The sequence below is a fragment of the Oncorhynchus clarkii genome, chromosome 3 (genome assembly GCF_045791955.1).
Source record: "Oncorhynchus clarkii lewisi isolate Uvic-CL-2024 chromosome 3, UVic_Ocla_1.0, whole genome shotgun sequence".
NCBI lineage: Eukaryota > Metazoa > Chordata > Actinopteri > Salmoniformes > Salmonidae > Oncorhynchus > Oncorhynchus clarkii.
This window is the reverse complement of record NC_092149.1, coordinates 71,930,343-71,946,970: the sequence shown is the minus strand read 5'-3', so window position 1 is coordinate 71,946,970 and position 16,628 is coordinate 71,930,343. Positions and strand designations below refer to the sequence as shown.

At 43.9% G+C, this 16,628-nt stretch overlaps 1 protein-coding gene across 1 annotated transcript in view; it reads right to left on the bottom strand.

Moving 5' to 3' along the window:
• Window positions 1-14,953, bottom strand: part of LOC139403264 (immunoglobulin superfamily member 3-like) — a 130,428-nt gene extending 115,475 nt beyond the window's left edge. The window contains exon 1 of the mRNA XM_071146933.1: window positions 14,315-14,953. Coding sequence (XP_071003034.1) covers window positions 14,315-14,354 — 40 coding nt within the window. The 5' untranslated portion in view covers window positions 14,355-14,953. The remainder of the gene's footprint in view (window positions 1-14,314) is intronic.
• Window positions 14,954-16,628: the final 1,675 nt, after the last annotated feature.

Here is a 16,628-nt window from a genome sequence, read left to right as displayed (position 1 = left end):
AAATGCAGATTTCTGAAAGCTAATGCGATGCCTGGTAAGTGTAAGCATTTGTCCATGCCTCTACCCATCCCATCCCAGAATGAATGAATAATTGAGAGAGATGGCAGGGAAGGATATGGTAATACATTTAGTGTTTATGGCCAACTCACTCACCCATATAATAACACCTACTGTAGCACACAGGCGGTGTCTCAAACACACACCCACTTCTTTCTCTGCCCCCTGTCCTGTCAAGGCTGAAGCATCCCCCTCTGCCCCCCTTCCCCCAGTCCATTAATTCCATATATCCACCTGCTCCCCTGCCCTACAACACCATGGCAAAGAGATGGACTTAAAACGCTCCCTTTAACTCACAAACACACATACAGAACATCTACAAAAACAATTAAAGATTCAAACACATCTGCACAGTTTTGCTATCCAGGAACACACACACCCTCATCTGACGTGTATGTACAAACTCCAGAGAGCTGCTAAAGTTAATGTAAAACTACACATCCCATCTTCAATCTTTTATAAGTATACAAACCCACACATTTAGCTGTAGATGTAAGTGTGTGTGTTAGAGATTGACAGCTTGCTCTCTAACTCTCTATGTTTGTGCATTAATCCACAGATTGGAAAGGAACCCAATTAACTATTAATTAGGCTCTTCAAACAGACTTCTCTACTATTGTTCGTCATTCCAGCATTCAGGATGAAAAGTTAAGCAAAACCACACACACACACACACACACACACACACACACACACGTTTTCCTCTTGAGTTTCAGGGAGAATCAGATCGGATCCCTCCATCCCTGTGGGTTAGTTTAGCTCACGCCTATACTGACTATCTTATTTTGTTTTCATCTGAAAACAGCAATGGCTGCCATGGGTATGTGTGTAAGTGTGGGGCTAACACTGGAGGGAGGTGTGTGGGATGGTGTGTGTGTGTGTCAGCGTCTGTGGATGTGCAGCAGGGGAGCTGTCTCCATAGTAACGCTGACGTCTCATGTGCATCCAACTGAGGCTGTGTTTGGGTGGAGAATCCAGAGAGGAAGAGAGAGGAGTCTGGGTATGTAAACCCAGAGCATTGTGGGTGGATCTGGAGGAGTGGAATCTGGGCTACCCTGTTATCTAACAGAGCCCTGAGTAGGAGTTGCACATTTCTACTATTAGCTTACCCCCCTATAAATCCTAACCTTACCCATCAGAGGCAAACTGATCTTGGATCAGTATCTAGGGGACAACGTCATCCAACGTACCTATCTAAACCAGGGAGGAGAGAAGGGAGATCTTCAAAGAAGATGGTAGCTTATTGTGGTCTTTAAAGTACAGCAGGGGATGGGAGAACAGGGAGCTATTTATGCAAACCAGCCAAATCCATCAACATACCAGTTAAGACGTCCGCATGCTTCCCAACTGAAACAGTATGGAAAAGTTTGTGCATATGTAACCCACAGCCTCGAATCGATTTTATGTAATGGTGTTTTTTACAACAGAGAGTAGAGACTCCGAGCTACAAAATGGAAAATCACACACACTGCAGTTGAGGAACAATGGGAAAGTAATTATGCTTTGAAAGTTGATAAACTTGTAACCCCACTTTTGAGAGAATGGTCCTTTAAATGTTTTGGTACACCTACTGGAGAGCTCTTCTTTGTCTACACCTATTCAGCATCATTCACACGCTCTTAAGCCTTAGCCCAACCATCTCTTTAAGGATTCACATGTGAGGCCATGTGCTAAACAGAGTGAGTTAGAGCAAACAACCAAAGATTGCAAGACTAAGAGGTGAAAGTAGTAGCCTACAATGAAGAAAAACACCAGGTAAAAATACACTTCATCTAGTCCTTGGCCTATATCCTAATCTGACTTTGAAAGTGTCCAGATAAAAATATTTTTGAAATATTTTAGAATTATGATGCTTACCCAGACACTTGTCTAAATTGATGGTTCATGGGAAATAAATGCTACAACCAAGCCCCAGCCACATCTAGCTAATTGTATGGGTCACTATGGTCTAGACATGTACACATGTTCATGAAATACAATAGATGGCCATAATCACCCCCAACACACATGACTAACTTGATGGGTCATGTAATCATTCTCTTGTGAAGTGACTCTTTTGTTTAGACATATAGCTAGCTAGCTAAACAATGAACCATAATCCTAACCCATTGCTACAGTATAAACGGATTGTCATAGCCAGCCACTATGCATGAAATGCTGGAGTATGAATCTGCAGGTAGCTAAAGCTAACCAACTGTGTTCATTAGGCTTTAACTAGCAATGCAAAAGGATTTCTGAGATGCGATCAATATTACTACACAGATCGCATACACGTAATGTTAGCTAACGAGCCAGAAAGGCACATGAAAGTTCACAGGCTCCAGAAGGAATTTATGCCAAAAAACACATACAAAAATAAAATAACAAAATAAATAAAACTTTCATATGCTTCTCCTGTGAAGTAGTGATGTGTGACATGCGCATAGCTTCTTGAAACGGGTCACATATTATAACATTTTGTGACGTTTCTGTTACTTTTGGACTTTTTTCATTGAGAAATACCGCACCAAACATCTTAGTTAGATGTAAAATTGCGCGACTAAGATCTCATCAACAAAAACATCTGAATTAAAGACATTTCTTGAGTCATCTTTAATTCTGACTATTTTGAAGAAGTGTATACTGGTTACGGGCATCTCAAAATGGACATACAGTACTATTGCAGCTTTTTCTCATTTTTCAAGAGAAGGGAGTACGTGAGAAAACTCATTCGATTCTCTAGCCACAAGCCGAACTGAAGCATGCTTTACACTGCCTTAGATCTTATCTGAGTAAGGGTACCTCAGTCACAAACACATCTATGTCTTATTATACTTTTTGGGGACCAACAATTGATTCCCATTCAAAAAACTATTTCCCTAACCCTTAAACCTAACCATAACTCTAACCATAACCCCAATTCTAACCCTAAAATAGTATTTTTACAATTGAGGACTAACTAAAATGTCCTCACTTCTCTGAATTGTAGTTGGTTTACTATTCTTGTGGTGACTTCTGGTACTAACAAGTATAGTAAAATGTGCACACACACACACCTAAACACATTTATGTTTACTGTAAAATATCTAGGTCTACAATCACAACTATAAAACCATCAACAGCTGTTTTGGAAATCTGGTAAGCAATTATTTTATTTTCATTATTATTATTCATTTATTTTAAAACAACTATTTGACCAACGTCTGTTTTCTTTCTTTCTGTGAGCTCAATACATACATTGCACAGCTTCTCTAGAGATAAATCCTGAACTGTGCAACAGGCCAATATTCTAAATAGTTTAGAGCAGAAAACGTGGCAATGAACTACAATGACCATAATCCATTGCGCTCTACTTGTCCGGGCTTTGTGTTTCTTTTACGCCTGCTACCTTAGGTTATTGTGGGGTAGACATGGAGAGAACAGACAGAAGAATTCGCGATTAAAAGGGAGAGAGAGCAGTTGCTTCACAAGGTCTCTCTCTATCTGGTATTCAGCAGTCATAAAAGTATGCCTCATTTACTTTGAAGAACTACTAAAATAGTGATATTGTCAGACAGCATAGGCAGCAGCTCTATAGAGATGAGATGACTTGAAATTAAAAAGTCATTAAATAAACAAATGTAAAGAACAACTGAAATATTTTATTAAAGTAATGTTAATAAATTATGTTTACTAAGTTATAAGCAATAATGGGCAGTCACTACCATCATAGGACTTTTAATAATTGTTTTATTCTGCATTCAATCAACCCAAAAAGCACTTATCGCTCAGCACAAAACTCTGGTGGTCAGCTCTAAGGTCAAAGAGTTAATGACCTCCATTATGAGGTGCTGCTATACAGAGTTCACCACTACAGAAACTAACAGACCACAGTACAGAGTTACTCCATCCAGAGAAAAAAAACAGATGCTGCAGACAAGCACCTGATTCATTTAAGCAGGACGTCCCTAAGGAGTTTAAAAATAACACAGCAGGCTATTTTCCAACTGGTCTTTAACGTGTCCGGGGAATGAATGCTAAATTGTGTGAAGAGAGCAGCACCCGTTTTTTTGCTGTGTAACAGCAGATCGCCGTGCTCTTGTAAAACTGATTGTTAAAACTGGCACTTAAACTATATGAGGCTATAAACATGCAGGAAAACTTACATCCGGAGGCTGCCTTTCTTGTTGCCGGCGATTTTAATTCCGTGTCATTAAGACATGTGATGCCCAACTTCCATCAGCATCAGTCTCCACAGGGGTGATAAAGTCCTAGACCACTGTCACTCTACCCAGCAGCAAGCATACAAGGCCCTCCCTCGTCCAACATTCGGCAAATCTGATCCTGACCATACAAGCAGAAGCTCAAAACAGGATGTACCCGTGACTCGCTCCATTGAGAAATGGTTATGCTACTGGACTGCTTTGCTAGCACTGAATGGAATATATTCCGCCGATAACGTCGACAAGCTAACCACCTCCGTCACCAGCTTCATAAGGAAATGCATCCGCGACATTGTCCCAACAGGGAAGGTTCGCCGCTTTGCCAATAAAAAGACATGGATTAACACAGAGGTTTTCGCAAAGCTTATGGACAGGGCTAACACATACAGCGCTTTCGCATACAACCCTGAGGCTACGGCTGAGGACAGGAACAATTACAAGAAGTCCCACTATGACCTCCACAGAGTCATCAAACGAGCAAAAGGACAATATAGGAATAAGGTGGAATCATTTTACACAGGCTCTGACGCCAGCTGCAAGTAGCTGGGGCTACAGTCCATTACAAATTACAAAAGGAAGACCAAACCGTGATCTGCTCAACGATTCCCCTCTTCCAGACGAACTCAATGCATTTCATGCATGCTTCGACAGTAACTCCGTACAGTGCGTGAGTGCCCCCACCGACCCAGAGGACTGGGTGATTTCACTCTCCGAGGCTGATGTGAGTAAGGTCTTTAATCAGGTCAATATACGCAAGGCTGCACGGCCGGACGGTATTGTAGGGAGTGTTATCAGAGCATGCACAGAATAGATGGCAGCCACATTCCTGGTCATTTTCAACCTCTCCTTGTTCCAGTCTGTAATCCCCATGTCTTAAAATGACTACCATCATTCCTGTTTACATGAACTCTACGGATTCATGACACAATGACTACCGCCCTGTAGCTGGCTATGGCACACATCCACTCAATCATCTCAGACCCACTCCAATTTGCATACCGCCCCAACAGATCCATAGACGACACAATCTCAATTGCACTCCACACTACCCTCACCCACCTAGATAGGAATTACTCTGTGAGAATGGTGTTCATTGACTACAGCTCTGCGTTCAACACCATTGTCCACTCCAAGCGCACCACCGAGCTAGGGACCCTGGGACTGAACACCTCCCTCTGTAACTGGATCCTGGACTTCCTGATGGGCCGACCCCACGTGTTGAGAGTAGGCAATGTCACTTCTGCCATGCTGGCCCTCAACATGGGGGCTCAACAGGGGTGTGTGCTTAGTTCCCTCCTGTAGTCCCTGTTCTGCCACAACTGCGTGGCCACGCATAACTCCAACCCCATCCTCAAGTTTGCTGACAATACGATGGTGGTAGGCTTGATCATGGCGACATTGAGACTACAGAGAGGAGGTCAGTGAGCTGGCAGTGTGGTGCCGGAACAACCACCTCTCCCTCAACTTCGGTAAGACCAAGGAGCTGATCGTGGACTACAGGGAACGGGGGAGGGGGGGAGAGAGCACACCCACATCGATGGGACTGCAGTGGACCGGGTCGAGAGCTAAAAGTTCCTCTGTGCCAAATCACTAAGGATTTAAAATGGTCCACTCATACGTGCACAGTCGTGAAGGCGACACGACAGTGCCTCTTCACCCCTAGGGAGATTGAAAAGGTTTGGCATGGGCCCTCAAATCCTCAAAACGTTCTACAGCTGCACCACTGAGAGCATCTTGACTGGCTGCATCACTATATGGCAACAGCACCGCCCTCAATCGCATGGTGCTACAGAGGGTGAAAAGGACAGCCTGTCACGTTCGTCATAATGATGAGACCAAGGTGCAGCGTGAGTAGAGTTCCACATCATTTCAATAAATCAAAACAACAAACAACCAAAGGAAACATGAAGCTACTGATGTGCACTAAGGCAACTATACATAGACAAGATCCCATAACACAAAATTAGGAAAATGGCTACCTAAATATGATCCCCAATCAGAGACAACGATAAACAGCTGTCTCTGATTGGGAACCATATCAGGCCAACATAGACCCCTAGACATACAAAGACCCAAGACATTCAAAAACTAGAGTACCCACCCTAGTCACACCCTGACCTAACCAAAATATATAGAAAAACAGAGATATCTAAGGTCAGGGCGTGACACAGTCCATTACATAACTGGGGCCAAGCTCCCTGCCATCCAGTACCTCTAGATCAGGCAGTGTGAAAGGAAGGCCTGTACAATTGTTAAAGACTCCAGCCACCCAAGCCATAGACCGTTCTCTCTGCTTCCGCACACAAGCGGTACCGATGCATCAAATCCGACACCAACAGGCTCTTGAACAGCTTCTATCCCCAAACCATAAGACTGTTAAATAGCTAACAAAATGGCTACATGGACTGAGTTGACCCTTGAATTTTGTTTTTGCACTGTCTCTATGCACACTCACAGGACTCTACAAACGTACACACACACACACACACACACACACATACAATCATCATATACACTGTTGCTACTCTGTTTATCATATATCCTGATGCCTAGTCACCTTACCCCTATACATACAGTTCCTTCAGGAAAGTATTCAGATGCATTCACTTTTTCCACATTTTGTTACGTTCCTGCCTTGTTCTAAAATGGATTCAATAAATAAAACTCCCCAATCTACACACAATACCCCATAACAGGTTTAGACATTTTTGCAATTGTATTACAAATAAAAAACACAAAAACCTTGTTTACATAAGTATTCAGACCCTTTACTATGAGACTCGAAATTGAGCTCAGGTGCATCCTGTTTCCATTGATCATCCTTGAGATGTTTCTACAACTTGATTGGAGTCCACCTGTGGTAAATTCAATTGATCAGACAAGATTTAGAAAGATACACATCTATCTATATCAGGTCCCACAGTTGACAGTGCATGTCAGAGCAAAAACTAAGCCGTGAGGTCCAAGGCCCAGACAGGATTGTGTCGAGGTGCAGATCTGGGGAAGGGTACCAAAACATTTCTTCAGCATTAAAGGTCCCCAAGAACACAGTGGCCTCCATTGTTCCACTCCTCAGTAAAAGGCACATGACTGGCCCAGCCAGAGCCCGGACTTGAACCTGATCTAACATCTCTGGAGATACCTGAAAATAGCTGTGCAGCAACGCTCCCCATCCAACCTGATAGAGCTTGTGAGTATCTGCAGAGAAGAATGGGAGAAACTCCCCAAATACAGGTGTGCCAAGCTTGTAGCGTCATACCTAAGAAGACTCAAGGCTGTAATAGCTGCCAAAGATGTTTCAACAAAGTACTTACGTAAATGTGATATTTCTGTTTATTTTTTTATAAATGAGCAAAAATGTATAAAAAGTCTAGGGGTCTGAATAGTTTCCAAAGGCACTGTATCTACCTCTATCACTCCTGTATCACTCCAGTATCTCAGCAAATTGTAAATATCTTATTGGAACAGACCCTGTATATAGCTTCTTACTTTCTTGTGTTCTTCTTATTTCTATTTCTGGTTTTGTTCTACCTTGTAATTTTTTGTGCTACATTGATATTGATTATTGCATTGTTGGGTTTGGAGCTTGCAAGAGATATTTCACTATACTTGTGCACATGACAATAACACTGTCCAGTCAGAGGAGTGTGTGACGGGGTGGAAGTTAACAGTAAGGTAGGGAGGGACATTCCGCTGCTAACTCTGCATTACATGATCCCATTAAGCCCTGAGGGCAGCTGGAACATGACCTCTGCTCTGGCTGCGAGCACAAGCACGCACACAACAAATGCCAACACACAAACCCTTGTCTGTGAATCCTTATCCTCAAAGGAAACAAACTATCCAAGCACTGACTGAGGCAGGTCATGGATCTGATTTCCACTTGTCCAAACTTCTATCGTCCCAGTCTATTGATCCTTGACCAATCACAAGGCTCTCCTCTCTCTCAGCCCGAAGCAGACGAATGACCTATCAATGACTTGTATCTCTGAATAGTGAGGAGTTGGGTATTACCATACACACACACACACACACACACACACACACACACACACACACACACACACACACACACACACACACACACACACACACACACACACAAGCCTCCAGGCATATTTTCAAAATAAAACATTAAAGCAAAGTCAAAGACTTCAATATCAGAAATATCCTAAAGACATGCAGACACACTCATCCCAGGCAGGCTTATGTAGACTGCAAACAGATGTATTGCCAGAGACATGGTGAGTGATTTCATTACAGGCAGTTAGGGCTGGGCGATATATCCTCTTTTAAGGTATACCAGTATGGATCCACCTACTGGTGGAAGTCATTCCATGTCATTTCAGCAAGCCATGCTTCAACCCAACTCTCCTTGAATAGTCCAACAAGTGGCAGCTCTCTGAGAGGACTATCCCTATGATGCAATTCTCATATAAAGACTGGTACAAGTCCAAAACGTTGATGGAGAAATGGGACAACAATGTTGGGACATCCCTAACAAAATAATACATTGCATGTCAGTCTTGTTTTTTTATGTCTCTGTATGCATTGTGATTAGTGATATTTACCATTAAACCTGACAACCCAATAAAATAAAAAAACACTATACAGTGTGTGTTTGGGAGTTTTACCATTGAAGCCATGAGAATTGCTGTAGCCTAATAGGTTTGCTTGTTCACCAGGAATGGTTAAACAGCAACTAATCCAGACCTTTTTTAAGGGAATAAACCATACACAAAGGGGCCGTTTTCATGGACACTGATTAAGCGCAAGAGAAGAACAAACTGAATTGCTGTCACGTTCGTCGTCAAGGAAATGACCGGACCAAGGTGCAGCTTGGTAAGGTTACATTCTTTTATTTTTTAAATGTCGCCAACAAAATAATAAACAACAAAACGAATGTGAAGCTCTGTAAGGCTATACATGTCACGAACAAAGACAACCCACAAATGAGAAAAGGAAAAAGGCTGCCTAAGTATGATTCCCAATCAGAGACAAAGATAGACAGCTGTCCCTGATTGAGAATCATACCCGGACAAAAACAAAGAACCAGAAAGCATAGACCTTCCCACCCGAGTCACACCCTGACCAAACAAACATAGAGAATAAAAGGATCTCTACGGTCAGGGTGTGACAGTAACCCCCCCAAAGGTGCGGACTCCAGCCGCAAACCTGACACTATAGGGGAGGGTCCGGGTGGGCATCTATCTTGGTGGCGGCTCCCTGCTTCACCTCTGGCTCCCCCAACTTTGGTGGCGCCTCTGGTGCGGGGACCCTCGTCTCCGACCCCGGACTGGGGACCCTCGCCGCAGGCCCCGGACTGGGGACCCTCGCCGCAGGCCCCGGACTGGGGAGACCTACTGGAGGCCTGGTTCTTGGAGCAGGCACAGGACTCACCAGGCTGGGGAGACATACTGGAGGCCTGGTTCTAGGAGCAGGCACAGGACTTACCAGGCTGGGGAAACATACTGGAGGCCTGGTCCGTGGAGCAGGCACAGGGCTCACCAGGCTAGGGGGGACATACTGGAGGCCTGGTTCTTGGAGCAGGCACAGGACTAACCAGGCTGGGGAGACATACTGGAGGCCTGGTCCGTGGAGCTGGCACAGGTCGAACCGGGCTGTGGGGGAGCACTGGAGATCTGGTGCTTAAAGCTGGCACCACTCGTCCTGGCTGAATGCCCACTTTGGCCCGACACGTGCGGAGCGCAGGCACAGGACGCACTGGGCTGTGATAGCACACCGGAGACACAGTGTGCAGAGCCGGCGCAGGATACCCTGGGCCGAAGAGGCGCACCGGAAACCAGGAGTGCTGTGCTGGCACAATCCGTCCTCGCTGGATTCCCAGGACACATGCGGAGAGCTGGCTCAGAGTGCACCGGGCTGTGAACACGCGCTGGAGACACCGTGCACTTCACCGCATAACGCGGTGCCTGACCAGTACCACACTCCCTACCGTGAGCACGGGAAGTTATCTCCGCCAACCTCCCATGTGCCCCCCCCAAACATTTTTTGGAGTGGCTTCCCGGTCTTCCTTGCCAGCCGTGACCCTGTGTAACGCTGGTCCCCTTTTCTCTCTGCTTCCGCCTTCATCGCTGCCTCTGCCTGCTTCCACGGCAGGCTCTCGTGTCCTGACATCACCTCCTCCCAGGTCCATGATGTCCTCCACTCTGTCTGCCCCTCCTGGCCACGCTGCTTGAGAATAAAATTATCTCTACGGTCAGGGCGTGACAATTGCTTTCATGGAGGACTTGCTTGAATTGTGAGGATGACCACACCATTTATTTTCACCATGAGCCAAATCTACGAGTTGTTTTCTACCCAAAGTTGTGATCTGTTTTTTCATCCATCCTCCCCTCAATACGGTGCAGTCGCCCTTTGTAGTAAAGCATCCCCAAAGAATGATGTTTCCACCTCCATGCTTCATGGTTGTTCTTGGGGTTGTACTCATCCTTCTTCTTCCTCCAAACACGGCGAGTGGCGTTTAGACCAAAAAGCTCTATTTTTGTCTCATCAGACCACATGACCTTCTCCCATTCCTCCTCTGGATCATCCAGATGGTCATTGGCAAACTTCAGACGGGCCTGGACATGCGCTTTCTTGAGCAGGGGGACCTTGCGTGCGCTGCAGGATTTTAATCCATGACGACGTAGTATGTTACAGATGGTTTTCTTTGAGACTGTGGTCCCAGCTCTCTTCAGGTCATTGACCAGGTCCTGCTGTGTAGTTCTGGGCTGATCCCTCACCTTCCTCGTGATCATTGTTCCTAGGCCGTCATTGAAAATAAGAATTTGTTCTTAACTGACTTGCCTAGTTAAATAAAGGTAAAATTGAAAAAAAATGATGCCCCACGAGGTGAGATCTTGCATGGAGCCCCAGACCGAGGGTGATTGACCGTCATCTTGAACTTCTTCCATTTTCGAATAATTGCACCAACAGTTGTTGCCTTCTCACCAAGCTGCTTGCCTATTGTCCTGTGGCCCATCCCAGCCTTGTGCAGGTCTACAATTGTATCCCTGATGTCCTTACACAGCCCTCTGGTCTTGGCCATTGTGGAGAGGTTGGAGTCTGTTTGATTGAGTGTGTGGACAGGTGTCTTTTATACAGGTAACGAGTTCAAACAGGTGCAGTTAATACAGGTAATGAGTGGAGAACAGGAGGGCTTCTTAAAGAAAAACAAACAGGTCTGTGAGAGCCGGAATTCTTACTGGTTGGTAGGTGAATAAATACCTGTTATGCAATAAAATGCTAATTAATTACTTCAAAATCATACAATGTGATTTTCTGGATGTTTGTTTTAGATTCCGTCTCTCACAGTTGAAGTGTACCCATGATAAAAAAATTACAGGCCTCTACATGCTTTGTAAGTAGGAAAACCTGCAAAATCGGCAGTGTATCAAATACTTGTTCTCCCCACTGTATGTGAGAGTGGATTCTCGGCCCTTACATGCATGAAAACTAAATACAGGCACAGACTGTGTGTGGAAAATGATTTAAGACTGAGATTCTACAACCTAACCTTGCACAGTTATGTGCCTCCTTTCAAGCACACCCTTCTCATTAACCTGTGGTGAGTTATTCACAATTGTTGATGAACAAATAAGGTTTAAATGTAAGATGGCTAAATAAAGAGAACAATTATTGATTGTTATTATTTGTGCCCTGGTCCTATAAGAGATCTTTGTGACAAAAACTCACTCATTCTTGTGTTTAATAAATGTATCATATAGTGTGTGTTGTGGAGGCTTACAATGACAGCAGAAAACAACATTTGAGAGTGTGCTGACCCTGGTGCTGGAGGGGGTACGCAGCTGAAGGTTGAATGTTTGAAGGGGTATGGGACTATAAAAGTTTGGGAACCACTGCTCTAACCCATTCAATGTCCTCCAAATCGCAGGGGTCTGTTTTCACCACACACACATCCGTCCCGTCCCCCCGGCAGCATTAACATACCTCCCATCTAGGAACAGAGCAGCCATCTGGTGTTTGTTTGGGGCAGACCACTCTGTCTGTATGTGTATGTGTATGTGTGTGTGTGTGTGTGTGTGTGTGTGTGTGTGTGTGTGTGTGTGTGTGTGTGTGTGTGTGTGTGTGTGTGTGTGTGTGTGTGTGTGTGTGTGTGTGTGTGTGTGTGTGTGTGTACAGTACTAGTCAGAAGTTTGGGCACACCTACTCATTCATGGGTTTTTCTGTATTATTTTCTACATTGTTGAATAATAGTGAAGACATTACAACTACAAAATAACACAGATGGAATCATGTAGTAAAAAAGTGTTAAACAAATAAAAATATATTTTACATTCTTCAAAGTAGCCACCCTTTGCCTTGATGACAGCTTTACACAGTCTTGGCATTCTCTCAACCAGCTTCACCTGGAATGCTTTTCCAACAGTCTTGAAGGAGTTCCCACATATGCTGAGCACTTGTTGGCTGCTTTACCTTCACTCTGCGGTCCCACTCATCCCAAACCATCTCAATTGGGTTGAGGTCAGGTGATTGTGGAGGCCAGGTCATCTGATGCAGCACTCCATCACTCTCCTTTGTCAAATAGCCCTTACACAGCCTGGATGTGAATTGGGTCATTGTCCTGTTAAAAAACAAATGATAGTCCCACTAAGCACAAACTAGATGGGCTGGCGTATCGCTGCAGAATACTGTGGTAGCCATGCTGGTTAAGTGTGCCTTGAATTCTAAATAAATAACAGACAGTGTCACCAGTAAAGCACCTCCTCCATTCTTCACGGTGGGAACTGCGTCTCACAAAGACACGGCGGTTGGAACGAAAAAATCATAATTTGGACTCGTCAAACCAAAGGACAGATTTCCACCGGTCTAATGTCCATTGCTCGTGTTTCTTGGTCAAAGCAAGTCTCTTCTTATTATTGGTGTCTTTTAGTAGTGGTTTCTTTGCAGCAATTCGACCATGAAGGCCTGATTCACGCAGTCTTCTCTGAACAGTTGATGTTGAGATGTGTCTGTTACTTGAACTCTGCAAAGCATTTTTTGGGGCTGCAATTGGAGGTGCAGTTAACTCTAACAAACGTATACTCTGCAGCAGAGGTAACTCTGGGTCTTGTTTTCCTGTGGCGACTGCACTTGAAGAAACTTTCAAAGTTCTTGAAATTATCCGGATGGATTGACCTTCATGTCTTAAAGTAATGATGGACTGTTGTTCTCTCTGCTTATTTGAGCTGTTTTTGCCAAAATATGGACTTGGTCTTTTACCAAATTTAGCTATCTTCTATATACCACCCCTACCTTGTCACAACACAACTGATTGGCTCTAACACATTAAGAAGAATAAAGAATAAATAATACATTCCACAAATTAACTTTTAACAAGGCACACCTGGTAATTGAAATGCATTCCAGGTGACTACCTCATGAAGCTGGTTGAGAGAATGCCAAGAGTGTGCAAAGCTGTCAGAAATGCAAATGGTGGCTACTTTGAAGAATCTCAAATATATTTGCATTTGTTTAACACTTTTTTGATTCCATATGTGTTACTTCATAGTTTATGTCTTCACTATTATTCTACAATGTAGAAAAAATGAAAAATAAAGAAAAAACCTGGAATGAGCAGGTGTGTCCAAACTTTTGACTGGTACTGTATATGTGTGTGTGTAGGCTATGCTACAGTATGTGTCTGAAAGAGTATGTCATTTGTTTGACAGAGAGATAATAGCAGTGGCCCAGGGTGTTATGCAAAGTGAAAAATGGAAGGTGGTTACACATAGTAATAAGGGGATGTGGTCTCTGTTATCCAACTCACCCACAAACACAGCTGTTCAAATGAATCTGTTATTAGTGACAAATACAATGCCCTCTCCCATGGACTCCTAATGAGGTGGTACTAGCACACTCACTCCTACAAACACAAACACACACACACACACACACACACACACACACACACACACACACACACACACACACACAGTGTTGGGATCTGTCGTGCAGGTGTGCTGTGACTCAGGAGTGGTAGTCTGAAAACTCGCTCTGTTTTTTTAATAAACGGACGCTGAGAAAGATTGCAATGTGTCCAATGTAAGAAATGGGGCACAGGAGTGACTTACCAAGCAGCGCACATGCAATAAGGAGCGTGTGGATGCCCATTGTCTCCCGTTTCTCGCTCTCCGCAGAAACCGTTCCTATAATCCGTTTGGAGGCGCAAAACTTCGGTCTATTGAAGGGGAAATGAGGGGTCTGCGGCCGACTCGGTATCCGGCGTCGGGCAGCTCTGGTACACCCCGAGGATCGAAGCTTCTGGGCTGGCTTGAGAGTAAGATCCCCTCCACCTACTGCCTATGGGATGCCCTCACCTATCTCCCGTATCCTGCTCTGAGATGCGGGGCTCGGTATACTCGGGTGTCGCTTGTCTCTACTATCGCCTTCAGCGATTTCTCATATTGTCAATGAAATGCGCCCATAAAAGACGCCTAAGCGACCCAGCCCATTCTCCCTTGCGGAGGCGCTTCGCTGTAGGATGACAAACCACCTCAGCAGGGAGTCCTGAGTCCAGCGTTGTGTGTGTATGTCTTGCGTTCTTGGTGCGCAATTTAGAATTTAGCCAACATCATGATGTTCGGATCAATACGAAAAATCTGTATGCAAAGTCCTTTGGTGAGAAAGTAAATAAATACTTCCTCCGGCGGCAATAGCTCTACCCAAACGTATGCAGGTCGTGCACACTCCACGGCTGCTCCAGTAAAATCAATCTCCTTTCACTGCTCTGCTAGGAGAAAAAGTCGATGGGCGGGCGCTGTCGCCGCAGAGCACGCAGTGCAATATTACATAGGAAGGACCTCCGCACGAATTCGTCAATAGGCCGAGTCCATCGCAAGTTAACCACACTACTTATTGTATTAGCTACGTGTTTATAATAGTCACATAAATGTATATTCCCGTTGATCAGAGAGTTGAGTGTTGTGCATCGCCTACACAATGTGCTGTTCGGGCACAAATACAGTATATTGATACATCCACACCGGCGAAACCTAGCCTCAAACGTCACACGTGTTTCTGTTCAATACCTTAGAATAACGGTACTCAGTTGCTGCTCATCAACGGCTCCGAGTCAAGTCTCTTTGCAAGTTCAGTCAAAGTCAATGAAAGTCTTTTGGAATATTCCCACGGTTTATTCCATGTAGTTCATTCTCTAGTTGGAAGAATAGACTTTGAGAGAAGCAGTTTTGTATTCCTTGCAAACACAACACAATCCCACACCGGGTACCTTCTACAATTCACCCAATAAGGACTGACACCGACTTGAAGACCCACTCAATTGGTCAAAAGGCATGGCTTAATCGATTCTTTTTTTCCCAATCACTCCCTAAATGAAAATGTCTAAATGTTTTCATTTGCAGTTCAATTGGATTGAGCATAAACGTGTTATGGGCATGGGATATTACATGCCCCCTTTTATTGAGTAATATGATACAATTAATAATAGTCTTGACATTTAATTGATAGCATGTGTTTTTACTTTTACATTTCTCTCTCCATCTATCTCCAAAACATACAGAGCCATGGATGAATCCCATGAACTGAGAATGAACACAAAGCCTTATGATTTCTATAAGTAGTTTATAACATGTACATGTTTGGTGGTCACTAGTGAGCCTGCACTAGTTACCACAGCAAAGTCACAAACCCCAAATATTTCCCCAAATATCTTTTAAAAATGTGATATTAAACCTAACCTTAACCATAACCTTAACCACACTGCTAACCTTATGCATAACCCTAACCTTAAATGAAGACTGAAAAGTTATTTTATGTTTTAATTAATTTTTACGATAGCCAAATTTGACTTTGCGGCTATGGTAACTAGTGGAAACCTATAGGTCTCAGCACTTCAGTTAGAGAAACTTGAAATCGAGGGGGCTGCCAAAATATTTGGGTTTGGCATGGTTTGGCGGGGTTTGGCGGGGTATACCTGGCCGCTGGGTATACCTGAGCGCTGTTTGGCTGTTTTGACACTGTGAATAAACCACAATGAAAATACAGCTGAATATCTTTATTCAAAACACTTCAACATATCTGCCTAGGCCTAGGATTTTGTCTTAAAAATAAGTTGTGGAGTAAATGTGAAAGAGAGACAGCTTTGAGAGGTAATATCTGTGTTTTTGCAGGAGAAAACAAAGGCTTTAGTGGTTGTCTGCAGAGCCATAGTAATCCAGTCACGGATTAGATAGTGATATGATGGAATGTGGGACATTCCTGCCATTGGGCACCTTATAATGCACCTTATAATGTCATCCTCTTTACATTCTTTTCCCAAAACAAGTAACGGTATCCTCATCTACATGTAGACTTAGGTGCGTAAAAAGCATCTATAACCCATGAGTTACACACCCTGTCTCATAAATAATGGTCTCTATAATAATC